Source organism: Chlamydomonas reinhardtii, chromosome 10, assembly GCF_000002595.2.
Source record: "Chlamydomonas reinhardtii strain CC-503 cw92 mt+ chromosome 10, whole genome shotgun sequence".
Lineage (NCBI taxonomy): Eukaryota > Viridiplantae > Chlorophyta > Chlorophyceae > Chlamydomonadales > Chlamydomonadaceae > Chlamydomonas > Chlamydomonas reinhardtii.
The window spans coordinates 4,233,771-4,258,112 of NC_057013.1; the positions used below are offsets into that span (position 1 = coordinate 4,233,771).

General features: G+C 63.5%; 7 protein-coding genes across 7 annotated transcripts; 1 reads left to right on the plus strand and 6 right to left on the minus strand.

The window, feature by feature from the left end:
* Positions 1-3: 3 nt before the first annotated feature.
* CHLRE_10g450150v5 (uncharacterized protein) lies at positions 4-3,459 on the minus strand. Its single transcript, XM_001698453.2, has 3 exons — positions 2,897-3,459; positions 1,321-2,739; positions 4-1,087 (listed from the first exon to the last, which is right to left on the minus strand). The coding sequence occupies exons 1-3, from the start codon at positions 2,957-2,959 to the stop codon at positions 893-895; spliced, it is 1,677 nt and encodes a 558-aa protein (XP_001698505.2). The 5' UTR covers positions 2,960-3,459; the 3' UTR covers positions 4-892.
* Positions 3,460-3,863: 404 nt separating this feature from the next.
* CHLRE_10g450200v5 (uncharacterized protein) lies at positions 3,864-9,099 on the minus strand. Its single transcript, XM_043066953.1, has 3 exons — positions 8,498-9,099; positions 6,842-8,287; positions 3,864-6,612 (listed from the first exon to the last, which is right to left on the minus strand). The coding sequence occupies exons 1-3, from the start codon at positions 8,675-8,677 to the stop codon at positions 6,418-6,420; spliced, it is 1,821 nt and encodes a 606-aa protein (XP_042920350.1). The 5' UTR covers positions 8,678-9,099; the 3' UTR covers positions 3,864-6,417.
* A 239-nt stretch (positions 9,100-9,338) lies between these two features.
* Positions 9,339-12,389, minus strand: CHLRE_10g450254v5 (uncharacterized protein). Its single transcript, XM_043066954.1, has 3 exons — positions 12,269-12,389; positions 10,451-12,032; positions 9,339-10,319 (listed from the first exon to the last, which is right to left on the minus strand). Exon 2 carries the CDS (start codon positions 11,332-11,334, stop codon positions 11,041-11,043), a length of 294 nt encoding a protein of 97 aa, XP_042920351.1. The 5' UTR covers positions 11,335-12,032; positions 12,269-12,389; the 3' UTR covers positions 9,339-10,319; positions 10,451-11,040.
* A 120-nt stretch (positions 12,390-12,509) lies between these two features.
* CHLRE_10g450300v5 (uncharacterized protein) lies at positions 12,510-15,784 on the plus strand. The gene is made up of 4 exons (XM_043066955.1): positions 12,510-13,579; positions 13,788-14,220; positions 14,432-14,904; positions 15,193-15,784. The coding sequence occupies exons 1-4, from the start codon at positions 12,635-12,637 to the stop codon at positions 15,616-15,618; spliced, it is 2,277 nt and encodes a 758-aa protein (XP_042920352.1). The 5' UTR covers positions 12,510-12,634; the 3' UTR covers positions 15,619-15,784.
* A 107-nt stretch (positions 15,785-15,891) lies between these two features.
* Positions 15,892-17,579, minus strand: CHLRE_10g450350v5 (uncharacterized protein). Its single transcript, XM_001698455.2, has 4 exons — positions 17,248-17,579; positions 17,106-17,174; positions 16,842-16,956; positions 15,892-16,644 (listed from the first exon to the last, which is right to left on the minus strand). The coding sequence occupies exons 1-4, from the start codon at positions 17,444-17,446 to the stop codon at positions 16,458-16,460; spliced, it is 570 nt and encodes a 189-aa protein (XP_001698507.2). The 5' UTR covers positions 17,447-17,579; the 3' UTR covers positions 15,892-16,457.
* Positions 17,580-17,705: 126 nt separating this feature from the next.
* On the minus strand, positions 17,706-20,260 carry CHLRE_10g450400v5 (uncharacterized protein). Its single transcript, XM_001698456.2, has 5 exons — positions 19,982-20,260; positions 19,620-19,873; positions 19,056-19,212; positions 18,654-18,749; positions 17,706-18,465 (listed from the first exon to the last, which is right to left on the minus strand). Exons 1-5 carry the CDS (start codon positions 20,180-20,182, stop codon positions 18,325-18,327), a joined length of 849 nt encoding a protein of 282 aa, XP_001698508.1. The 5' UTR covers positions 20,183-20,260; the 3' UTR covers positions 17,706-18,324.
* Positions 20,261-21,480: 1,220 nt separating this feature from the next.
* Positions 21,481-24,339, minus strand: CHLRE_10g450450v5 (uncharacterized protein). The gene is made up of 5 exons (XM_001698457.2): positions 24,187-24,339; positions 23,152-24,042; positions 22,721-22,966; positions 22,417-22,560; positions 21,481-22,272 (listed from the first exon to the last, which is right to left on the minus strand). The coding sequence occupies exons 1-5, from the start codon at positions 24,217-24,219 to the stop codon at positions 22,012-22,014; spliced, it is 1,575 nt and encodes a 524-aa protein (XP_001698509.2). The 5' UTR covers positions 24,220-24,339; the 3' UTR covers positions 21,481-22,011.
* Between the last annotated feature and the right edge of the window lie 3 nt (positions 24,340-24,342).

Here is a 24,342-nt window from a genome sequence, read left to right on the forward strand (position 1 = left end):
CCGGGGCCATATAGCATGGGTCCCGTCGTGTCCCGTCCCGTGACGCTACTCCATCGTACTCCATCGTACTCCACGCCTCAACCCGTGTATAGGACTGTCACGCATGTCGCTGTCCAACGTACGGACGAACTCCCTGTGGCGTTCGTCAGCTGATACGTGCTGTATGGCGCACTGCATCAGCCGCACAGAGTTACCGCAAATAGAGTAATAGACACAGAGCTGTGTTAGTCGCGCCCTTCACGGGGCCGCCTGCAGCCCTGCAGCCTGTTTTGCCTCAGCAATCCCGCCTCATCTGTGTACAACGAACAACGGCAAACCCAATAGACCATCTCTTTCCTCGCAAACACAATCAGGCCGAATAGCAAATACACCCGCTCCGCTTCAATCTTCAAACGAAAGGCCACCGAGTCGCATAATGCAAGTCTATAGCAGCCCGACTGGCACTACCGCAACACCATGCCATGGCATGTGCGGCCCCCGCAACAAAGGTCCATCGACAGCGCCGTTTGCGCGCGATGAATGTCTTAGTACCAATCTAGAGTGACGCACGCAAGCCACCGCACACCCCATGTACAGCGTGAATAATCGCGTTGTTCATGAAATCCCACCCACATCGCAAACCGTACAACCTCTCACCTGTCCACTCGTAGGACCACGGTAGGGTAGACTGCCTCTGCCCTTGCCCACCGAACCCGGACTGCTGCAGACTGCCTATTAAAACTGCGCATCCTGCTGCACCTGCACCGCTTCACACCGCACTTGTCGTGTTATGCACAAGGCCGCACCAATCCGCGTGCAATGCCAAGGCCCAACACAACCAGCGCCCCGCTATTAGATCCAACAGCACCATTGGCTTCTACGCTAAATGCTACTCGGTACGTTTATTCCGTAACTAGAAACTGAAATGCTTGCAGCTCGGCAGCTCCTCCGCCAGGACCTTGCCCAGCTGCTGCAGCCACTCCACCTGCTCCTGAAGTGATGGCGGCACCACAGCGGCAGCATGGCCGCCCGCTCCAGTACCGGCGGCGCCGGCGCCCGCGCTTCCGCCCCTGCCGCTCCCCGCCGCCGCCCAGCTCTCGTCCAGTTCCTGTAACAGCAAGTCACCGTGCAGACCACAACATCACCTGAGCCTGCACCACTGGGCCCACAGGGACTTGCGAATACGGTAGCAACCCATCGGCAGCTGCAGGACATGCACCGACAACGACGCGGGCGGTGAAACAGCGCCCGTCCCGCCCGATACCGTAGCTGGCACCACGACATGCCACATGCCCGCCCGGCACGCGGCACACACGGCGGTCCACGCAACAGCAGGCGCACCTGCTGAATGCACCAAACGAGGGGCGCCGGCAGCTTCAAAAAGCCCGGGCAGCCCGGGTACCGCTCCACCGCCACCCACGCCGCGTCCAGCTGCACCTCTGGCTCCACGGACCGCACCGCGGCCTGCAGTGCCGCTGCGGCGCCGGCCTCGCCGTCCGCCTGCAGCAGCAGCACCGGACCGCCCAGCACCCTGGGCACCACCTGATACTGGCCGTGCCGCCTCTTTGCCGGCGCCGCTGCCGTCTTGGCCAGCCACTTGACCCAGCCGTCCACCACCTCTGGCACCTGGGCCAGGCCCGCCACGAGTGAGCCGCGCAGCACCAGCAGCCGAGCTGTCCGCGAAGTAGGCATGGACTCGTCAGCAATGGGCGGCTCGATCTGTGGATGTGCAAGCAGTCTGTGGACTCCGCGCGCCACAACCGCCTGTGGCGGAGTGGACAGAGCCAGCGGCAGGCCCGATGGCGGCTGCTGCACTTGCGGCTGCTGCTCTTGCGGCTGCTGCAGCGGCTGCTGAGCTAAGCTGCTGTCACCCGGCCCAGTCCGCGTGCCTTCCGCCGCAGCCCCGCGCCCAGGTCTCTTTGCCTCTTGCCCGGCCGGCGTGGCGGGCTGGAGCAGGGGCACGCGCAGGTCGTAGTTGTAGATGGTCCTGAGCCGCAGAACTTGCGGCGGGCCCAGCAGTTCCGCCGCCTCCATAAGCGCGGGCAGGTGTGACGTCGTGCCCCGGATCATGACCTCCTGCACTTCCACGTTCCAGCACCGCTTCAGGAGCTCCGTAATCGCATCCAGCTGCTGATCAGTCGCCTGTATACGCGCGTCGTGCTCCGTGGCGGGCAGCAGCAACCGCCGCACGACCAGCCGCCGGAGCATGCTGTCCTTGGCACGCAGGTGTGGCAGGAGCGCCTTGTCCGCCACTTCACCCACTTTCCACAGCGGTATGCTGCGAAACATATCCTCTTCGTCCACCACCAAGGCGACCTCCTTCAGCTGCCCCGCCTCGAAGACCGCGTCCATGCTCCATGACAGGATGGATAGCGTGGTGAGGCTGGGCGGCACGTGGTCAAACAGGCGCAGCAGGCCGGCTTCGTCCAAAGCATCGCCTGTGAGGGGGTCGTTGATGAACCGGAGCGCTCGGAGGCTGCGGAGCGAGGCGATACCCGCCGCGATTGCGTCCGTGACCAATTCAGACCTGGTTGCGACTATGACCAGCTGCTGAAGGTTGCCAAGCCAGGCGCTGCCGCCGCTGTCGTATGCGTGCCTGCGCTGCTGCACCTCGCCCAGCCCCCCCAGCAGGCCCCAGCTGGGCAGTGTGAGCTTCACCAGCTGCGGCAGCCGGTCCAGGCCGCCGCGGATGATGGCGGTCAGCTGAGCAGCGTTCGTCTCCGGCACCACAGTCCGGGGGGAGCCCGCAAAGCTCAGCTCCTGCGGGCGCACAGGCAGCAGCAATGGCGCGGAGGCTCGGCAAACAGACGGCGAGGCGAGGCAGCGCTGGTCAGGTGCTGAAGACTGCTGAAGGCATCACGATTCGGGAGCGTCTGACGGGAGCGTAACAACCCGGGTGGGCAGGTGGAAAGCGCACCTTGAGGTTGGGAAACCATAGGGCGATGCAAGCTACCAGGGAAGCGGTGAGCACAGGGCCCATGTCCAGTACGGCCCAGTACAAGCGCAGGGACGTTATCTTCCGGAGGCTGGCGGGAGGCTGGCTGCCCGCCCACGAAACCCAATTGTCGGTGATGTGCGGAGCGTCGTCTGCTTGCAGACCTTCACTGCCGATGCAGAAACACAGAGTATCTACGCGGTGCCAGAGCGCCAGCGAGGGTGGCGTGCTTTCATCCAGGGTCTCAAGCGGATCAGTAAGTTTGAGAGATTGGACTGATCCGTCGATGACTTGGCGCAAGTCCTTGCACACCAGGCGAGCTGTGGCAATGCAGTTATACTTGCGCAGTGTTTCTACGAGGGCGTCGGTCGCTTCGAGGCTAACTGCGCGAAGCGTGGCCAACAAGGTATTTGAAGGCGCCATACTATGGCATAATGTGTCTGCAGGCATCAAAGAATAGCTTCGCAACCTTGGCGGCGCAGGACCTTCCGACCTGAAATCCAAATGACGCAGAACTCCGTCATGGCAGAACTCGCAAGCACGCTACTCACGCCTGAATACGCCCATGGCTGCCGCGAACAACCAATGTGCGCCAATGTGCTACATGGACTTGCTGGACAGTGGACACGGCACTCACACGAACCGTGCCACTCTGCGCAGTGCTGGGAGCAGCTGGGAGCAGCTTGCTCCCCTGATCCCCTTGCGTGCGAGGGTGCGACCTCAACTTTGGACAAAGCGCTGGACGCCACGTCAGGGCTCTCCTAGGCTGTCGAAGCATATCTACGGCGCGTGTGAAAGCCGTGACGACCGCACCAGTCATCCAGCTACTGTTGCATTTGGTGCTCATCCGTGGACGCTGGTCATCTTCCTGCAGGTGCGGTGCGGCTCTGCATCGCGAGCGTGTGTGGCGTTATGGTGTGTCTGTGTGGTGCTATCGCCTGGCCGGGCGCCCGGAGCGTGAGGAATGCGCATCAGCAAACTTCCAGCCAGCCAGCAACTTGTCGGTACAGTAACTCCGGCGTTCGACCAGCCATGCACTCCTGCTCTGCCGCTGCAAACTGTTTGCTGTCTGCTTGGGGTACGGGCGTCAGCTGCACCCTATGGGACCTCGCCAACCTGCCTGAACCCTGTCCCATCACACATCCAGCTAATGCGCGGTACCGACCCTGCGTCAGCTGCCTTGTTCGTGCATGTTTAATTAAAGTCACTGCGGAGCACCTCCGTCCGCCACAGCCCATTGCTGGCAGCGTGGGGTACAGCCAGGTGGACAGGGGGTTGCAGGCCTGGAGCTTCAAGTCCACTAACCAAGGCACCAAGTTTGCCGCACACGTGTTTCCCCGGTGTTTGCATATGTACACGTGCCATAGGCTCCAACTCGGTGTGCTGTGGGGACGACGTCGCACGCTAATCAAGCCGTCAGCCTGTCAGTGGTAAAAACAAGGAACCGTCGGTGGTCTGCGGAGCCACCGGAGCGCCCCATCAAACACAAGCACCGCCAACAGGACCCGGGGGAGTGGGGTGGGGGCGTAGGAAACAAAGTGCCAGACCCCATGCCCCGAAAGGCCGAAATCCCCCGGGACCCCCCTTGAGGGGACGACCGACCCCCCCACGGACAAAACCTCATTGTTTAGGGCTTAAAACCCCTCCATTTAATACCAAAGTGGTGCCAATCGACTCCTCTTGACGAGCACTATCACGGTGTGCCTTCAGCGGTCCTGTTCTGAGACTTCGGTCACACGCGGGATCCTATCCATGGAAATCCTCTCGACTCAGCCCACACCGCGCTAAAATCTCATCCGTGTGACGGTTGGACAGTGTGCATCGGCAGCCTTGTCAGACGTAAATACATGCGCACCAGCGCTAGAGAGCCCAGCCGTGGCAGTGCGCATGTGTTGGACGTCAAGACATGTCCCAACAAACATGTCCACGCCTGCACGTGCAACTTAGCCTTCCCAATGCCCCCTTTTAACCAGGACGACGACCGATCCCCCGACTTTGAGGGCCCAGAACTTCCTCACCAGACACCCCATAACAAAACTAAACTTCGGGTGCTGGGACTGTCCCCTCTGTAACATCCGCATTCATAACAAAAGTAAAAGCACGTGCATAATGCTCTCTAAAAGCTCTGTAACATTGAGCATGGGGTAAGAACCTGAGCTTTCTACCCCCCCCTGCCAGGACCACCACCTTACCTGACCATCACCACGGCAGCACGACAAAATCTGTGCCCGGGGACGGGCAGGCGTCATGGCACGAGGTGACGAGGAAGGTGGCTCCCCGCACGGCTCCCCGTCTCAAGGGAAAAGTGGGCTGCGCCCATGCCACGTTGGCCGTCGTCTGAGCCCCTGAGCCAGGGGTTGAAACTGCGTGGCCTTCCCGGCATGGCGGGGTTCGGTTTGCACAGGCACCGCCCGCCATGCATTTGTCCAGCCGCGTTCCACTCGCAAGCACACGCACAGCGGGCACAGGACAACTACATACATGCTATGCTAAGCTCGCCAGCAAAGACCGCAAACCAGCACCAGCAGGTCTCGACATGGGTGCCGGCGCCGCTTCGCGGTCCATATGGACCATATATGGGCTCACAGCAGTAGACGCCGTTTTAGCTGTCCGCCAACCGTCCCCAACAACCTCCCTTGGTCCCAAATGCTGCGCTCAGCGAGTTGCTCAGCCACCACCCCACGAGCGCCCCCCATCATCACGGTTCGCAGAAAGCCGGCGATTGGGGACTGCGCGCGCATAGTACTGTCCGCAGTACGATGAATGCAAAGCAAGGCACAGGAAGCCTACACCTGACTTCCCTCGCACCACGGCAGGACCATGCAGTCTGTGACCACAGATAGACAGGCTTGGCGTCATAGCACCGAGGCATACTCTTAACGAAGACCTACCACAGCCTACAGAACCTCAAGGCCAACACAACACGCAAGCCCGCCACCAGGAAACGGAGATAAGGCGAGGAATAAGCTGAGTCAGGCGTACTCCGCAACACAGCATAACCGTCACCCCTTCCAGATAAGGGGGAGCGGCGGGCACGTTATCCAAGTCCCACGGGCGAAATACCTAGGACGACAACCCAACTGAAGCCGCAGCCGCCATACACAATACTGAAGCACACGACACCGCAGATCGTCACGCCCACTTCAATTCAGACCAAGCATTTCCATCCGTTGCCGCCCTGCACCCGTGGCAAACAGATAGAGCAGCGAGGCATATTACGCCGCACGCCGGCTGGTGAGCCCCTGCGTGTGGACCAGCTGCGTGGACTAGCCGTGTGCACCAGCCAATCAGCCATGTATACCAGCCAAAGCTCACACTACGTGTATCACATGATACTGCCTTTGCACATCCTGCTGCACCTGCACCATGTTATGACACACCAGGCCACACCAATCCGCGTGCCATGCCCAAGGCCCAACACCAGCCAGCGCCCCGCCATCAAACTTGACGGCAACGTTGGTTTAGAAGTGCGCCAATCTCTAGGTAATACGCTGGTCACATAATCAGAAAATGAATGGCTTGCAGCTCGGCAGCTCCTCCGCCAGGACCTTGCCCAGCTGCTGCAGCCACTCCACCTGCTCCTGAAGTGACGGCGGCACCACAGCGGCAGCATGGTCGCCCGCTCCAGTGCCGGCGGCGCCGGCGCCCGCGCTTTCGCCCCTGCCGCTCCCCGCCGCCGCCCAGGTCTCGTCCAGTTCCTGCAAACAGCAAGTCACCGTGCAGACCACAACATCACCTGAGCTTGCACCACGGGGCCCACAGGGACTTCCGCAAGGCACCCCATCGGCAGCTGCAGAACATGCACCGACAACGACGCCGGCGGCGCAACAGCGCCTGTCCCGCCCGATACCGTAGCTGGCACCACGACATGCCACATGCCCGCCCGGCACGCGGCACACACGGCGGTCCACGCAGCAGCAGGCGCACCTGCTGAATGCACCAAACGAGGGGCGCCGGCAGCTTCAAAAAGCCCGGGCAGCCCGGGTACCGCTCCACCGCCACCCACGCCGCGTCCAGCTGCACCTCTGGCTCCACGGACCGCACCGCGGCCTGCAGTGCCGCTGCGGCGCCGGCCTCGCCGTCCGCCTGCAGCAGCAGCACCGGACCGCCCAGCGCCCTGGGCACCACCTGATACTGGCCGTGCCGCCTCTTTGCCGGCGCCGCTGCCGCCTGGGCCAGCCACTTGACCCAGCCGTCCACCACCTCCGGGGCCTGGGCCAGGCCCGCCACGAGTGAGCCGCGCAGCACCAGTAGCCGAGCCGTCTCTGGAAGCGTCCTGGACTCGTCAGCATTGGGCTGCTCGATCTGTGGATGTGCAAGCAGTCGCTGCGTCGCCCGCGCCACAACTGCCTGTGGCGGAGTGGACAGAGCCAGCGGCAGGCCCGATGGCGGCTGCTGCACTTGCGGCTGCTGCTCTTGCGGCTGCTGCAGCGGCTGCTGAGCTAAGCTGCTGTCACCCGGCCCAGTCCGCGCGCTGTCCGCCGCCGCCCCCCGCCCAGGCCACTTTGCGTCTTGCCCGGCCGGCGTGGCGGGCTGGAGCAGGGGCACGCGCAGGTCGTAGTTGTAGATGGTCCTGAGCCGCAGAACTTGCGGCGGGCCCAGCAGTTCCGCCGCCTCCATAAGCGCGGGCAGGTGTGACGTCGTGCCCCGGATCATGACCTCCTGCACTTCCACGTTCCAGCACCGCTTCAGGAGCTCCGTAATCGCATCCAGCTGCTGATCAGTCGCCTGCATGCGCGCGTGGTGCACCGTGGCGGGCAGCAGCAACCGCCGCACGACCAGCCGCCGCAGCATGCTGTCCTTGGCACGCAGGTGTGGCAGCAGCAGCTGAATTGCTGCTTCACCCACTTTCCACAGCGGTATGCTGCGAAACATGTCCTCTTCGTCCACCACCAAGGCGACCTCCTTCAGCTGCCCCCCCTCGAAGACCGCGTCCATGCCCGCTTCCAGCGGCCCGGGGGTGCCGATTAACGGAATGAACGAGACCGTGGTGAGGCTGGGCGGCACGTGGTCAAACAGGCGCAGCAGGCCGGCCCCGTCCAGTTCGTCGTCCTGGGAGGTGTTATTGATGAACCGGAGCGCTCGGAGGCTGCGGAGCGAGGCGATACCCGCCGCCATTGCGTCCGTGACCTCATCAGGCCAGTTTGCGACTATGTCCAGGTGCATCAGGTTGCCAAGCCAGGCGCTGCCGCCGCTGTCGTATGCGTGCCTGCGCTGCTGCACCTCGTCCAGCGCCCCCAGCAGGCCCCAGCTGGGCAGTGTGAGCTTCACCAGCTGCGGCAGCCGGTCCAGGCCGCCGCGGATGGTGGCGGTCAGCTGAGCAGCGTTCTTCTCCGGCACCACAGACGAGGGGGAGTCCTCAAAGCTCAGCTCCTGCGGGCGCACAGGCGCAGCAGTGGCGCGGAGGCTCGGCAAGCAGACGGCGAGGCGAGGCAGCGCTGGTCAGGAGCTGAAGATTGCTGGAGGCACCACGATTCGGGAGCTGTTGTTGTTGGTTACAAGGTGGTGTGCACGAGCATGCGTGCTATCCTGGGAGCGTCTGACGGGAGCGTAACAACCCGGATGGGCGTGTGGAAAGCGCACCTTGAGGTTGGGGAACCACAGGGCGATGCAAGCTGCCAGGGAAGCGGTGAGCACAGGGCCGGTTTCCGGGCCGGACCAGTACAAGCGCAGGGACGTTATCTTCCGGAGGCTGGCGGGAGGCTGGCTCCCTGCCCACGAAATCCACTTCTCGGTGGCGAGCTCCTCTTCGTTTTCGTCCATATCATCAGTGCTAATGCAGTAGCACACATTCTCTACACGGGGCCAGAGCGCCAGCGAGGGCGGCGCGCTGTCAGCCAGGGTCTCAAGCGATTCAGTAAGTTTGAGGGACTGGACCGAGCCGTCGATGATTTGGCGCAAGTCCTTGCACACCAGGCGAGCTTCTGAGACACATCTATGCTTGTGCAGTGTTTCTACGAGGGCGTCCGTCGCTTCAAGGCTGATTGCGCGAAGCGTAGCCAACAAGCCAAGTGAGGGTGCCATTTAAATGCACAGTGTGTCCGCGCGATACACGAAGGTGAAATTTTCACTGGGCAGCTTCGGCGGCGCAGTCTGCGCCAGAGCGACCCCCGAAATCCACGAGCTTGGATCGCGCGGGAAGGGGAGATGAAGCGCTGAAAGGCTGAAGGGGTCCGAGTCTCCGAGATGGAGTTGTGCTATAGTAGGGTTACCTGTTGTGAACTGTTAGTCCTCCTGGTTGACCCCAGCCCGACCGCCACAGGTACACGCTCCATCCGCCTCCGCCTGTTGGCAGCTTAGCATCTTGCTAGGGCCCCTCGGCCCCGCCCAAGCGCAACTGCCACTGCGCCTCGCTCTAACCACGCTGGAGGTCTTGCCTTAGCACTTGCGGTTAGCCGTAAGCCGCACCGGTTTGAATACTGTACACTTCCTGTGCATTGCCCGTGGCCCATTGCCTGCATCGGGTCGGGTCAGGTTGTTCATAGGCTCCTAAAGCGGCGGTGCACACCTCAGGTTCAGGCCGTTGTTCAGCGTTTATTCAGCGACCGGCCGTCCTGTCAGGCAGGCCCGACGTCAACTAGCCCCCCGCCAGTCGGTGTGCTGCACGTCCATTCGCCCCAGCTACATCCTGCTACATGGCCAACTGGCCCCCTACATTGGTACATAGGAAAAGTCCGCAGCGAGTTGCTCAGCCACCACCCGACCAGCGCCCCGTCATTACTACAGTACGCAGAAAGCCGGCATTTGGAGACTCCAGCCCCCAACCCCCCCCAATGCCCAACCTTTCTCGCCCGAGGGTCTGCATTTGGGCCCGTTTCTTGCCGCTCCCCGACATGCAAACCCTACAAAGCACTGTCCGCAGTGTGATGCATGCAAAGCATGACACAGCAAGGCTTACACCCGACAACACCCGCACCATGTGACCGAAGACCTGGCGTCATAGCACCAAGGTAACGCCATAACTCATTCCTGGCAGCCAGGAAGCCCAAACTTCCCAGGCTCTGGCTCAGGCCCTATTGCTTGGTCATTGCGCGTGTCGACCCACCGCCAGGAGTTTGCAGACGGACATGTGCTTCTAGATATCTACTCCCTGTGGGTACCTGAAGGATGCCAATGTGCTGGCGGCGCTGGGGGCAGTGACACGCCCTCGCCTTCCGGTGCCGTTCCCATTTGGCGCCCAATGGGCACCTCCTTCCAAGCCCAGATGCAGTAAACCTTCCACCGTGGCAAATCTAACGGCAGCACCCCGCCCAGCTGCTGCTGCCACTGCGCCTGCTCCAAAAGCGATGTACGGCGACACCACAGCGGCAGCATGGCCAGCGGCGGCTGGACCCGCCGCTCCAATGCGGGCGGCGCCTGCGCCCACGCTTCCGCCACTGTGCGGAGCCCATGCCTCGTCCAGCTCCTGCAACAGCACGAGCAAACATGCTCAGGCACGTAACGCAACAGGCATGTAACGTTCACTCGCTCACTGCGGCCCAACACGCCCACAAATAAAACTGCACTCAGCGCGTACACAAGCCCCAGACGACGCACCTGCTGAATGCACCACCGGATGGGCACCAACAGGTTGAACAGCCTGAGTAGTCTGGGCAGCCCGGGTACCGCTCCACCGCCACCCACGCCGCGTCCAGCTGCACCTCTGGCTCCACGGACCGCACCGCGGCCTGCAGTGCCGCTGCGGCGCCGGCCTCGCCGTCCGCCTGCAGCAGCAGCACCGGACCGCCCAGCGCCGTGGGCACCACCTGATACTGGCCGTGCCGCCTCTTTGCCGGCTCCGCTGCCGCCTTGGCAAGCCACTTGACCCAGCCGTCCACAAGCTCCGGGGCCTGGGCCAGGCCGTTGTCACACTCTGTCGCACTGCCGGCGCCATCCGCCCCTGGACCCAGCCACCAATCACGTCCATGTGAACCTGTGCCACCAGGCGATCTACCTGCAGACGACCGCGCAGCGCCAGCAGCCGAACTGTGGCAAGGTGGCCATGCGGGCTCACCGTCATACGGGCGCCGGTACCCGCAGCGGCCGCAACAGCAGCCGCTGCGCCGCGCACGCCATCACCGCCTGGGGGGAAGGCAGCGCAGCCTGCAGCCATGCATGGCTGTGGTGCGTGTCCTGAACTCCCACGCTCACGTGTGAAAGCCCTCTCCGCCGGGGCCGTGCAGTGCCCGCTGCCCCTGGCACCGCCGCACGTAACAGCGGCGGCACGCGCGGGACTCCGGGTCAGAAGTTATGACGAAGGCAGTATTGCCAACTGCCAGCAGCTGCAGTGTCTGCGGGGTGTCGAGGAGCTCCGCCGCCGGGAGCACTGCTGCAGGCAGGCGCGTCCTTTCGGTGATTGCTGCCTGCCCGATCTCCACCGCCCGGCAGCGAACCACCAGCGCCCTAACTGCCGCCAGCTCGTCCTTGCCCCGCGGCTGCATGCTGAAGCCCTTACTCAACCGTAAACCGAACCTCCGTATGAACAGCCGGCGCGACGTCGCGTGCTTGGCGCGCAAGTGCGGCAGCAGCAGCTCCCTCCCTCACCCCGCCGCACACGTCGCCGCTGCTGGTGGAATTAGGTGTGCGCGCTATGAACGCGACCTCCTTCAGCTGGCTCGCCTCGAACGTCACTTCGGTGCGTGCTGCCATCCAGTAATTGCAGCAAGGAGGTCGCGCGGTGGGCGGCGCGCGGGCAAACCGGCGCACCAGGCTGCTGGCCGAGTCGAACGATTGGCCGTAGAGGCAAATAGAGTGTCGTTGAGCCGGAAAACACGGAGGCCGCAGAGCGAGGCCACGCCCGCCGGCATTGCGTCCGTTACTGGCTCGTGTTCGCCACAGCTAGCCTCCAGCCCCTGCAGCCCCCCGACGACATGACGCCGCCGGCTCCATTGCAGCAGCCGCTGCTGCCGCCCATGTCGCTGCTGCCAGCAGCCGCCTCCCCCCAGCTGCAGCCGCAGCTGTCGTATGCGTATGCGTCCCTGCGCTGCTTCACCCCTCCCAGCGCCCCCAGTAGGCCCCAGCTGGGCAGTGTGAGCTTCACCAGCTGCGGCAGCCGGTCCAGGCCGCCGCGGATGGTGGCAAGCTGATGGTCAGTGTCAGCAGGGAATGCAGACAGGTGATCGCCCTGGATGACCAGCTCCTGCACGGGCACCACGTGAGAACCACAGCGGTGAGTGAGGCACTCACGGGTGCAGGGCTAGGGCAATGAGGTCCGGGGAGGACTGGGGAGGCAACCATTTGCATTTCCAGGGGAGTGCCTGTGTTACCGTGTTGAGCGACACCGTGGCGGCGTGGCAGCGGCGACACGGCAGGGTTACAAGCACGCCGCCATGCCACCTGCAAAGCCTTATCAGCACAGGGGCTATGCAAACTCACCTTGAGTTTGGACTAGTTTGGGAACCACAGGGCGATGAAGGTTGCCGACCTCGTGCGAACGAGGGGCGACGGCTGCGGGTAATCTTCAAAGCCCACTACGAACACAAGACTGCATTGTTATAAGGAACCGAGAAGGCATGTGAAATGCTGTAAGAAAGGAGTGAGGCACAATGGGTTTGGATCGCGCGCCGGGGGCCACATTGTGATTCTGAGCCTAAAGGCAAGCCTATAGATCCTATTGTACAAACATTAGCTGGCTACTGCCACTAGAATCCGCTGAGACGAGACCGGCTCGCAGCAGGACATGCACATGTCTTCCATCCTGTTACTGCTAGCGGCTGCCAGTCATTAGATGCAGCGAAGCAAATGATGGTAGCGGACGCAACAAGCGCCCATGTCGAAGACCTGCAGCAGCGGGCACTGACGAGCGGCGAGGCTGTTGGCACTGCGCTGCCAGTGGACGGGGCGCCTAACTGGTGGCGCGCTGACCTCATCCGCCGAGTGGCCGCCTGCCTGCCGCCCAATGAGGTGGCTGTGCATCTGCGACTGGTGGACCACATTGCGGCCTCGGCGCTGTCGGGTCCGGAGCACACCACCATCCACCTGTCACAGCCGGTGCCGGCGCCAGATTTCTACCGACGCTGGGCCCCGCCCGGGGCCTGCCGCAGCCTCACGCTGCAGCAGCGCCGCCGCCTGGCCTGCCTCACCGCCGCCAGCGGCAGCATTGACAACCTGCGCACGCTTGCCGACTCGCCCGCGCTAGCCGCGGCCTGCCCGCTGGAGCCGGCGGCGCTGGCAGCCGCCGCAGCAGCAGGCCACCTCTCCGACGGCGCCGCCGCGCCCTGGCTGCTGTCCCACCTGCGCACCGCGGCCCCCAGCGCGGAGCAGCCTTGGAACTCGCAGACGCTGCCCGAGGTCGCCGCCGCCGGCCGCCTCGACGCGGTTGCCTGGCTGCGCGACGCGGGCTGCCCCTGGGGCTCGGGCGCCTTCGCGAGCGCCGCCGGCAGCGGCAGCTCACAGCTGGTCGCCTGGCTGCGGCGGCACGCCTGCCCGCTGGGGGCCACAGCGCCGCTGGCGGCGTCAGCCGCCGGCCATGACACTCTGGCTGAGGAGCTGTGGTTCATGCGGGCTCCGAGCTCGATGGCGCACATGGAGGTGCAGATGCTTTGGAACACGGCGGCGGCGGGCGGGCTGGCGGCGGTGCAGCGCTGGTGGGCGCGGCTGGTGGAGGGAGGCGGCAAGTGCGGCAGCGCCACGGGCCGGGCGGCGCTGCTGGCGCAGGCAGCGGGCGCGCGGTCGGGAGACTGGAAGGTGGGCCGGCGTTGGAGTGGTGGAGTGGGGCAGGGAGGCAGGAAGGTACGGTATGCAGGAGAGAGGCGGTGTGTCGGGTATGAATGTTTGTAACCAACGCCGCCCTCTTCTCCAACAATGCCTCTCTTCAATTCCATACAAACAAACTAATTTACGGTGTCATATGCATCCATAACTCTTCATCCTTGAACAACGCGCCCTGTCGCAGGCCAAGGTTCAGTGGCTCCTTGACCAGGGCTGCGGCCGGGAGGAGCAAGCCATTACCAACGCCGCCCTGTGCGCGGACGGCGCGGCACGTGTGGCCTGGCTGCGACAGCGCGGCTTCCGTGTGGGCCTGGGGGCCGTGCAGTCGGCGGCGTCGCGCGGGGACCTGCCGCTGATGCTCGAGCTGTTGCGGGACCTGGAAAAACGGCAGCAGCAGCAGGAGGAACATAGGGGGCAGGGCACTGGCGCAGCGGGGAGCGACGGGACGGCGGCATCGGCGGGCAAAGGGGGTGCTGAGGCGGCGGAGGCAATGGCGGAGGTGGCTGACGCGGCGCTGAGGCATGGTGCCGTGGTGGCTGCTGCTGAGGGCGGCAGCTTGGGCTGCCTGCAGGCGCTGGTGCGGCGCGGCTGGATGCGCCGGGGCAGCCTACGCAACGGTGAGCGGGCATGAGGGTTGCGTGCTCGGGCCCCAAAGCACCGAGACTCTGTCTGCTTGTTCCCTGCTCCGCTTGTATGGGCTGAGCGTTTGGCGGGATGCTGTCTTGGCGAGGGGTATGAGGATGTGCACCGCTGCCCTCGCCGCCCTTGGCACCCTGGCCACCGAGCTCACCCCAGCCGACTCATGCTGCCCCGTGCCGCCCCATGCAGTGTTGGATGCGGCGGCGCGCAGCGGCCACGTGGATCTGGTGGCGTGGCTGTGCGACCACTGCACCGACCCGCAGCTCCACACCGCAGCAGGCAATGGCGCCGGCGCGCGAGGTAGCGCTGGCCGTGCAAGCAACGGCAACGGTACCAGCAATGGCACAGGTCACAGCAACGGCAACGACAACGGCAGAGCCACGAGTAGTGATTGCCAAAGTGACACGGACGGCTGTGTGGCGCCTGTGGCCGTACCAGCAGTGCCTGCAGCAGGCCCGGGCGTGGGGTCGTCGGCGGGTGTGGAGGCGCTGGTGGGCAGCCGGCTGCTTGAGGCCGCCGCCGCCTCCGGGTCCACGGCCCTGCTGCGGCACCTGCTGTGCGTGCGGCGCTGCCCGGGCAGCGTGGCGGCGTTCCGTGCGGCCGCGGCAGTGGGATGTGAGGAGCAGCTGGAGCTGATGGCGGAGGCGGGCTGCCCCATGGGGGTAAGCTGCGGGCCTGGGCTGCGGGATGGGGCAGGGCAGGGTTCGGCTTGTCGTGCGTGGGGTCAAGTGGGAGCGTGAGCATGCGCATTTTGCATGGCTTGAGGTCCATGCAGGCCCCACTAACTCCTTTGAGTCCGGGGGCGCGAAAGAAACTGAACAAAATTGGCAGCAGTATGCGTGGGGTTGAATGTGACTGCCATTTAGCAGGGTGACCTTGACGTCGCCACCGCTAGTACGCGCCGCGTGTGTTATGACCGCTGACAGGCGACGGGGTGTCGTGTCGTGCAGGAGGACGGGGAGGCGTATGAGCCGGCGCTGTGGAACAACGACCTGGCCACCCTGCGCTGCCTGCGCCGGCTGGGCTGCCGCTGGCGACGGCCGCAGCCCCAGCTTCAGGCGGGCGGCAGTGGTGGCGCCGGTGACGCCGGCACCGCCCCGAGCGCGCTCCGCAGCCTAAACTACATCGAGCTGGCTCTGTCGGTGGGCAGCCTGCCGGTGCTGCAGTGGCTGCATGCGCAGGGCCTGAGCGGCTTTGGGCCTGTGGTGGACTGGGGGAGGCTGGCGGAGGAGGCGCGGCAACGCGTGACGGCAGTGGAGGGGGCCGGAGGCGGGGCGGGGGCCGAGGGCGTGAGCGAGGGGCTGCGGCGGCGGCTTGCGTGGCTGGTTGCGGTGGCAAAGGACCAGGGGGCTGCACGTGGAGGGGCTGAGGACTAAGTAGGTGTAGCCGACATGGTGGCTTGGCGGGGGCGCGGGGACGGCGGGGCCAATTACGGGGGCCAATGACGTTATGACGGGGCCAATTACGGGGTCCAATGACGGGGCCAACTACTGCAGGCAGGTGGGCCCTGTCAAGGTGCTGCATCTGTAAACTTACGAAGGTAAAGCTTGGCTGGCTGGCCCCACTGCCCCCACTCGGCGGCTCGCAGTAAGCAGCGAGTCCACTTCCCGCGGACGTGGTCCGCTATCCGCGGCACCATGAGCATCTTGCGAGTCCCAGGCTTACACATGCACGTCCAGGGGTGCCCCTGTGCACGGCTACACGCCAAGCCGAATGTGCAAATGCACCCCGGCCACGGCGTGCCACTGCCCCTGCACAATGCTCCTCCCTCATATGCGGTCCATGCCGCCCAATCATATGGCGCTCCTTATCTCTGTCTTGTAAAGTGTGTTATGTACAACTGTAGGGTGCATTGTGACGTGATTCTGGGTTTTGGTTTTTGTCCTAGCCAAGGCACAGCCATGCTCGCTTCTGCAGCGTGCAGGGGCCCTTCGATACGTACTGCCCTCGGCAGCCTATACATGCGCCGCGACATCTTGCTCATACCGTAACCGCAGCACGGGAACAGGTTGCCGCGCTCATGCACCGCACCCATAGCAAGCCCTCCGATCGCTTCCGGCGGCCCTGCGCGGCGCCCAATCCTTAGGCATTAGCCCCACGACCGCGTCAGTTCCACAGCGTCAGCCTCCTCCTTGCCCGCCCTCCCCGTCCTCGTCAAGCGGGACCACCCGCTGCCGACTCCTCCCCGGCGGTCGCCACGCATCGATTGCTGGCTTTAGAACTCGTCCTCGAAGCCGCCGCCTCCGCCTGCAGCAGCGTTGCCTGGGTCCGCGGCGAAGCCCGTCGCCGCGCTGCCGCCGCCGCCGCCGTACCCCATGCTGGGCTGGCGCTGCATGCTGCCGTAGCCGCCGCCGGGCTCATCATAGCCGCCGCCGTCGTCGTCGCCGCCCACCACCGACACGCTGTGAGGGGAAAGAGACATCGTTAAGGCATTGCTGGGTAGCACCGGCTTACGGGAATCGTGTATGGTGATGTCAAGCCGCCTACAGCCCGCCATCTAGCGTTGCTGCTTGGCGTCCGCTGCTGGAATCTCCGTTGCGTGTCCATGCCCCCAATGTGGCCCCTACTGTGTCCAATGTCCACGCTAGCAACCACTGACCGGTTGACGGTGGCAAACTCGCCGTGCCCCTGCAGCAGTATGAATTTGAGGTACTTGGCGCGGATGTTGACCTGATGCACCTCCGTTTGCAGCCTGTCCCCGCGGTTCGCGAGCTCTGGAGGACAGAGAGCGCGTACGGAATAGCGTTGATGTCAGCTGCTGCACAACAATAGTGTTGTCGAGTGCGGGATGCGGAAGAGAAGGTGCAAGTAGGCCGCCCCGAGGGGCGAGGGGAAGCAGGAGGGGAAGCACACGCGCACTCACCGACTTCAAAGACCTTCTCGAACTGGTCTGGCTTGTCCTGGTCGCACTTTTCTACTGCTAGTTTGCGCACTGCAAGAAGGCGCATAAACAAGGTCCAAGTTGGCTTCGGCATGTGTGCACCGCGCCCCCTGAGACGACCTACCGTTTAGTGACAACGTCGTGATCTTAGACACCCGAATGCAAGACTCCAGTCTGAGCACGAACTCTTGCGGGAACATGCCGGTGGTTACCCAGAAGGTGTTGTCCTTCCCGTCCAGCATGTTTTCCGGAGGGAAGCGCTCATCGCTACACGAGGCCATGACAACGAGACCTCCATTTTCCTCTCTCGCATAGTCCTTCATTGTGCTGCTAGGCGGTCAGTCAAGTTCTGCAGAGGTTCAAATGGCTTCGAGGCTGGTATTGCCGAGTGTCAACAACGTAAAACTTGATAGAGCCAAGTAGCTAAGCTATGGTATGATAGCAACGCCAGTCTGGGTGTGCATGGAGTCTTCCAGCCGAGGCCTGCACGATCGTGCAGTCCCCCCCTCCCCCCTTGGCGCCGTGGCGCAAGATGCCGCTTGGATTTACCCCTGACCCGACCGGCGCACACGAACAAGACTATGATATGACCCAAGCTGCATATGGGAATGCTGCAGGCCCAGACGCGCACCACCGTGCTCGCCCAGCCTCGCTGGCGTTCCAAGGCAATCGTTGTCGACGTGCGTTGCGGAACTAATGCGTACGTAGACCAGAGCGGAAAGGAAATCGTGTGGCCTCCATTCAAGTCGAAGCTTTTTCTGCAAGGCGTCAGCCCTGCGCCGCCATGCCCGTACAAAGTCGAAGCTTTTCCTGCAAGGCGGCAACCCTGCGCCGGCATGCCCGTACAAAGCTAGTCACATGTTCTTCCTGCTTGCGTCCACGCACGTATCCACATAAAGCCCCACACATACGTAAAAGCTCCTCACACATACCCCTCAAGTCCATTCTAAGCTAAATTCTAGTCAGACATAAGCCACTGCCCTTCTGCAAGAGCCACACCTCCTGCGGCACTCCGCCAATGTGGCACCTGAGCGCCCAGCGCACCCTGCCATCCGTAAGAGCTGCCGTCGCATACCGCCACCACGACCTCCACACCCACACCATGGACCATTTTGGCCCGCCCTCCGCCGCTCCAGACACGCTGCATCCCACAGCACGCCCGCACGCTTGCCATATCTTCCACCGCCACGAGCACGGCCGATTACGCGGTGGCGTTCAGGTCACGGCAGTAGGGCGCGCGGGGTGCCCCCGTCAGCGTGGTCTCGCCGTCCTTGGGCACCCACTTCTCGCCGCCGTGCACGGCGCCGGCGGGCTCCGCCTTCAAGCGGTACTGAGACCCAGGCTGCGATGAGGCAGGAAAAGGGGCAGCGAAGCGGTCGTTGGAGGGTTGCGGGTGTGCAGGGCAATGCACCCGGCCGCAATGCGACCCGTGTCGCGAGCCTCCATCCCCACAGTGCACGCACCGCAGACCTGTGCGGGCGCCCCGCGCTCATGCCCGGTTGCGGCCCCTCATCTCCCCCGCCCGCGCACCTTGGGCTTGCCTCCCTTCTTGATGGTGTCCAGGATGTTGACAATGTCCTTGGGCGTCAGGTCCTCGTAGTAGATGTACTCAAAGCCCGACACACCCTGCAGCCGTGCGGCAGCAGTGGTAGTTTAGATGCAAGCACACAAGGGGCGCGTTGGCAGCAGCGGTTTACGATAAGACTCGCGCACTGAATGGGCGGGGCAGGCCGGTTGTGCAATGACGGCCAGCCGACAAATCCTGGCTATAGCACGCGCCCAGCCGCTCCCACGCGCGACGTACACTACTCCATAAACCTAAACGAGCACATACCGTACTGCGCTGCAACCTCAGCCCCTAGCGTCGCTACCCCTCGCTATCCCGCACACCCAACACCCCGCACTCCCACGCGCTCCAACGCTCCTCCGCACCTTGGTGTAGTCGGCGATGGCCACCATGGGCGCGTTCACGCAAGCGCCCATGCACTCCATCTCGCCCAGTGTGAACAGCCCGTCCTGCGTGGTCTGGCCGATGCCGATGCCGAGGTGCTTGGTGATGGCCTCCTCAATCTTCTGGGAGCCCTGCAGCCTGTGTACGTGTGTGTGTTTAAGAATGAGAGGCGCAGATGGAGGGAAGCCCAGGTTCCGGGTGAGTGGGGTTGGGCGACGCGATGCGCATGTGCGTATGCAGTCGCGGGGGCTGGGCAAGGGCCCACTGGCACGGGCGTCCGGAGTCCAGCCGTGAAGGCCGAATATGGTTGGGGCCCCGGCATGCCAGCGCTCCGGCACGCCTGTGGATGGCGCTGCAGACCCCGCTGTTCGTAGGCGACACCGCACGCCCCGCGTGCCGGACGAACCCAGTCCCCGTGCTCTGTCTCCCTCCACGCCCGCCTTCCCTCCTCCCCCTTCACCTTCCTCGACGTGGCCCTGCACCGCCGCCGCTGTGCCCGGCTAACCCAGCAGCCCCTCCACTGGGAGGCGACACCCTTTGCTTACCTGCAAGGAGTGGTGCCGCAAATCTGCACGTGGTACTTGCCAATTTTCGTGCGGTTGAACATGGTGTAGAAGGTGGCCACTTCATACACGCGGATGGGCGCCATGTCCAGCAGCTTAGCCACACGGTTCATGGCCGCGAGGCTCAGCCACCCGCCGTTCTCCTGCTGCGTGACGTCCAGCACCGGAATGATGGCGCTCTGCTTGTAGTTCGGCGGGTACCGCGCGATGATATCGTTGACAACTTTCAGAGTAGCCTGCATGCACGGTGCGCACCAGGTCAAGCAGGTAGAGAGTGTTGGGCTGATGCACGCGTTTCCTTCTGTGTGTGCCTGACAGCCCTTCCACGCCTCTCTTTCGCTTGCCTCGCTAAACTCAAAGCTGGTCGCAGCATTGTTCTCTGGCGTGTCCTTGTGAATGTTGAAGATATCGGTCGAGTTGGTGGCAAAGTTGCACCGCTGCAGCAGCGAGCCTAGCGGCTGGACAGCGCGAGACGAGGTGCTAGCTGCCTGCTGCTGGCCAGTCGCGGCGAGGCGCCCTGCGAGGAGCAGGGCCCTAGACAGCATTTTGTCGCGAAATTGGTGCCTCTCCTGAGTCGCCTTGGCCGGCACTAGTCAAGCTCTTGCAAGCCCCTATGCACCTAGACTACGTTAACACACCTGTGCGACCTGGCGGCAAAGTGGCATCGTGGCACGACCGGTCGCCGGAATCGGCACGCCGTACCCGCGCGGCCACGGCCAGCCGCTTCTCACCCTCCCCCTTCCCCGCTATTGACGACAGCGGGGCAGTGCATTGCCACAATGGTGAAGAGTTCGAAAAGCATGATATCGGCACCAAGACAGGAGCGACATGTGTCGGCGTGCAGCGTGCGATGAGCAGGCGAAGCTGCGAAGGCCGGCAAGGGCCGTGTGCGGGGAGGTCCGGGGGGCGGATCCGCGCCCTGGAGGAGCAAACAAGGCGCCCTGCATCGCAGCATAGAGGAGCTGCGTCGGGCGCCCTGTTTGCTCCTCTAGTGCGCGGATCCGCCCTCTGACGTGAGGCGATAGGCGTGATAAGGGTAAGAAGTAAGAACGCGCCCTTGCAGGCAGGGACAGGCCGCGAGGGTTCCGTGGCAGTTCAGCGTGGATAACGCACGCATGTGCGGTCGGTCACTCAACCCGCTTGCTCAACAATCAACCCGCTGCAAGCGCAAGTCTTGATTCACGCGCGGAGGCGCGCGGTGACAGTGAATACTGACAGCTGACCTGTGCGCCAGCAGCGCTCGTCAGCGCTCGTCGACGGGGCGCTGCCGCTGGCGCTATCACCCCTTGAGACATTGTGTCGTATTGTCACAAGGTAAAAGGCAGGACTAAGAGGTATTTGCTCACGCACGACCAGCAAACGCTCGTCGGCCGGGTCGTGTCAGGTCGTGCGGAAGACCCGCGCCACTGTCAGAGCTCATCGTGACTATTACCTTTTCCTGTATTGCGAAGGTGGTTGCGTGCAGTGTCCTGTCCAGCACACGGTCCAAGGCCAAGGTTTGCTTGCGCAACTCTCGATCGCGCAGGTGTTAGCAAACTCAATCCCCCCCCTACACGTTCGATGCAACGTGTACAGTGGACACTCCTGGCTCAGCTTTCACTGCTGCGTATGTCCTTCACTCTGCCCGACGTCACGAAGCCCCCTGCCCATGTTCCCTTGCCACCTCATGCTTAAGAAGTGCTTCCCCTGCCAACACTGCAGCCAGTGCAGCGGCTGCCAACAGATTATCCCCCCCTGCACCCACTGCCAACCAAAACCCGAGCCCCCCCACCCCCCACCCCACACACATACACACACGTTCAAAGATGCGCAAGACTTCCAAAGCGCAAGTACACGCGTGAATCAACGGTTTATGTTACACGTTTGCCGAGTCGTGCTGCCCTCTAAAAGCAGGATGCGCTTGGTGCACCAGTGCCACGCACACAGTCATGTAGCCCAGGCTACAGCTGTGCCGCCATTTATGCGGCACCTGCTGCTCAATTTAAATGGCATACGGTAAACATGATTGTTTCTTTCAGCGACACCCCTATGCACGCTTTGTACAGCCTATAACCGCAGCGGGCCCTGCGCCGCTGCTTGGGACCTTGGGTGGTCTGACACGCAGGCAGCTTTCGCCCCAACAACAACGTGACGCTGTGGGCTCCGACCCGTCACATGGCCCACACCTCTCAGCCCTTCTTCACATGCCTGTCCAGGGAGGAGATACCCGTCGGCCGTTGCTCGTCCCTATGCTACTCCACGCCCTCACTCCCATCTTCAGTCCGATCCCGCCACCACCGCCCCACTGTGCTCCGCACCGCCACAAGCCGCCTGTCAGCAAAGCCATGCCCGCCACCACAGCTCAGCCACAACCCAGTCACAGCTAAGCAACCGCTCAGAACTTGCGCGGCTGCCCTAGCGGCTTGAGGTACTTGGCCGCCAGCTCCTCCTGCGTCTTCTTGCGGTTGTCCAGGCAGCGCTGGTACAGGTTGCACATGTAGGCCTGCTGGTCCTCCTGCGTCACCTGCTTCACCGGCTGCCAGGTCTCCTTGCCCTCCTCCGTGTACTTGAGCGTCATGAGCTGGATGCGGTCGCTGTCGGTCACGCTGCGGTCCTTGGGCTTGTACAGGCGCGTGATCATGGCGTCGTACTCGTCCTGCATGCGAGGGAAAGGGAGCGGGGGCGCGTTAGTGAGCAGAGATAAAGGTGTGGCTCAGCCACATAATCCCGATAGCTCGTACAGTGAAGCTGCAATGGGATGCAAGCAAGACATGTCAAACGCGACGGACGCTGTGGGCACCTGAGAAATCTTCTTGGTGTTGAAGACGGTGGCGGCCTCGGGCGGGATGCTCTTGCCGCCCTGCTCCTGTGTCATCTTGTCCACGTAGGCGTTGGTCATGCGCAGCAGCGCGTCGCACAGCTCCTCGCCAGAGATGATCTTGCCCTGCACACATGTCAAACAGCACAGTATCGGAGTTGAAGCCAACGAACACGGGTAGGCCAGCACGGCAAGACAGGCGCAGTGGCTTTGGAAAGCTGGCAGAGGCGGAGGGCTGACAGGCGGAGGTGCAAGGTCGCCTGCCGCTAGACGCCCATGCACCCACCGACTTGGGCAGCTTGTAGGTGCCACTGAGCCACGGCCCCTGCTTGATCTTGGAGGGCGAGGGTGGGTGCACGGACATGGGCGCCAGGCTCTCATTGGGTGCCTGCTGCTCCTTCTTGGTGGGCGGCGTAGCGGCGGAGCGGACACTAGCGTTGGTGCCGCTGGAGCGGCGGCGCTCGTCCTGCGACGGCGACGGCTTCAGCTTCGGCTGCTCGCCCACCATGCTGTTCTGCCGGGAGCGCATCACCTGCAAGTGGGGCGGGGACACGGAACCGGTGTTAGGGCTAGGCCGTACGGCTTGGCGCAAAGCAGTGCGTGACATGCCCCGTGCCTTGCACTGCAACACCTCCACCCACCCCGAGGCCCTGAGTTTATGGCACAGTACAGCACGTCACCCGATTACCGCGATTGCATGTGCGCTGTCATGCTCACCTCGCGCGCCTGCGCCTGCGCCATCTCGTCCACCTCGGCATGCGCCTCGGGGCTGTCGTTGATGTCAGTGACCACGTCTGGGTGCTCGCCGGCTGCATTGGACTTAACAGAGGTGGAGCCCACTGCCTCTGACTTCGCCGACTTGACGGAGGTGGAGCCCACTGCCTCCGACTTGGCCGACTTGACGGAGGTGGAGCCCACTGCCTCCGACTTGGCCGACTTGACGGAGGTGGAGCCCACTGCCTCCGACTTGGCCGACTTGACGGAGGTGGAGCCCACTGCCTCCGACTTGGCAGACTTGACCGATGTGCTACCCTCCTCACCCGCCTTGTAGCCGCGCTCGCCGCCCTCGCCATCCTCGCCACCCTCGCCGGCAGTGGCAGGTGCCGCCTCGGCCTCCGTCTCGTCCTTGGAAGCGGCGGGCTCCGCCTCCGCCTCCGCCTCCGGCTTTGCCTCCGGCTCCAGCTCCGCCTCCGCCTCCTTGGCAGCGGCGGGCTCCGGCTCGTCCTCCTTGGCGGCTGGCGCCTCCTCCTCCTCCTCCTTTGCCGCAGGCTCCTCCTCCTCCTTCGCTGCGGGCTCCTCTTCCTCCTCCTCTTTTGCCGCGGGCTCTGGCTCAGCAGCCTCCGCCTCCGGCTCAGCAGCCTCCGCCTCCGGCTCAGCAGCCTCCACCTCCGGCTCGGGCTCGGGGTCCGCCGCGGGGGCAGGCTCCGGCTCAGCCGGCTCCGGTTCCGCTGGCTCGGGCTCGTCCGGTTCCGCGGCCACCTCCGCGCCCCCCTCGCCAACGTCTCCCTCATCGCCACCGTCTGGCAAATCTACATCGCCGTCAAAAGTGCTGGTTGCTGCTGTCTCGGGCCGAATCACCTCAGCCTCCTCGTCAGCGTCGGCAGTATCCTGCATTTGTCCCCATACACATTCAGGCGCGGTTTAAACGCAGCGACGCAAGGGTGTGCCAGATTGTGCAGCAATCAAGCGGGTCGACGGAACAACATGAGCATGCACCGAAGTGGCTTGGCAAAATGAGCTTTCGCTCCTTACCAGAGCAGGTGCCTCATTCTCATTATCGGACATCCTTAAGTCGGTGTAAACCTGGTGTATATCAACTTCTTTGTCTTTCGCGGCCTCTCCCCCTGCAACCAGAGAATGCGCTCTCGATAATTCGATAGCTATAGGAAAGATATAATTTCATATGTC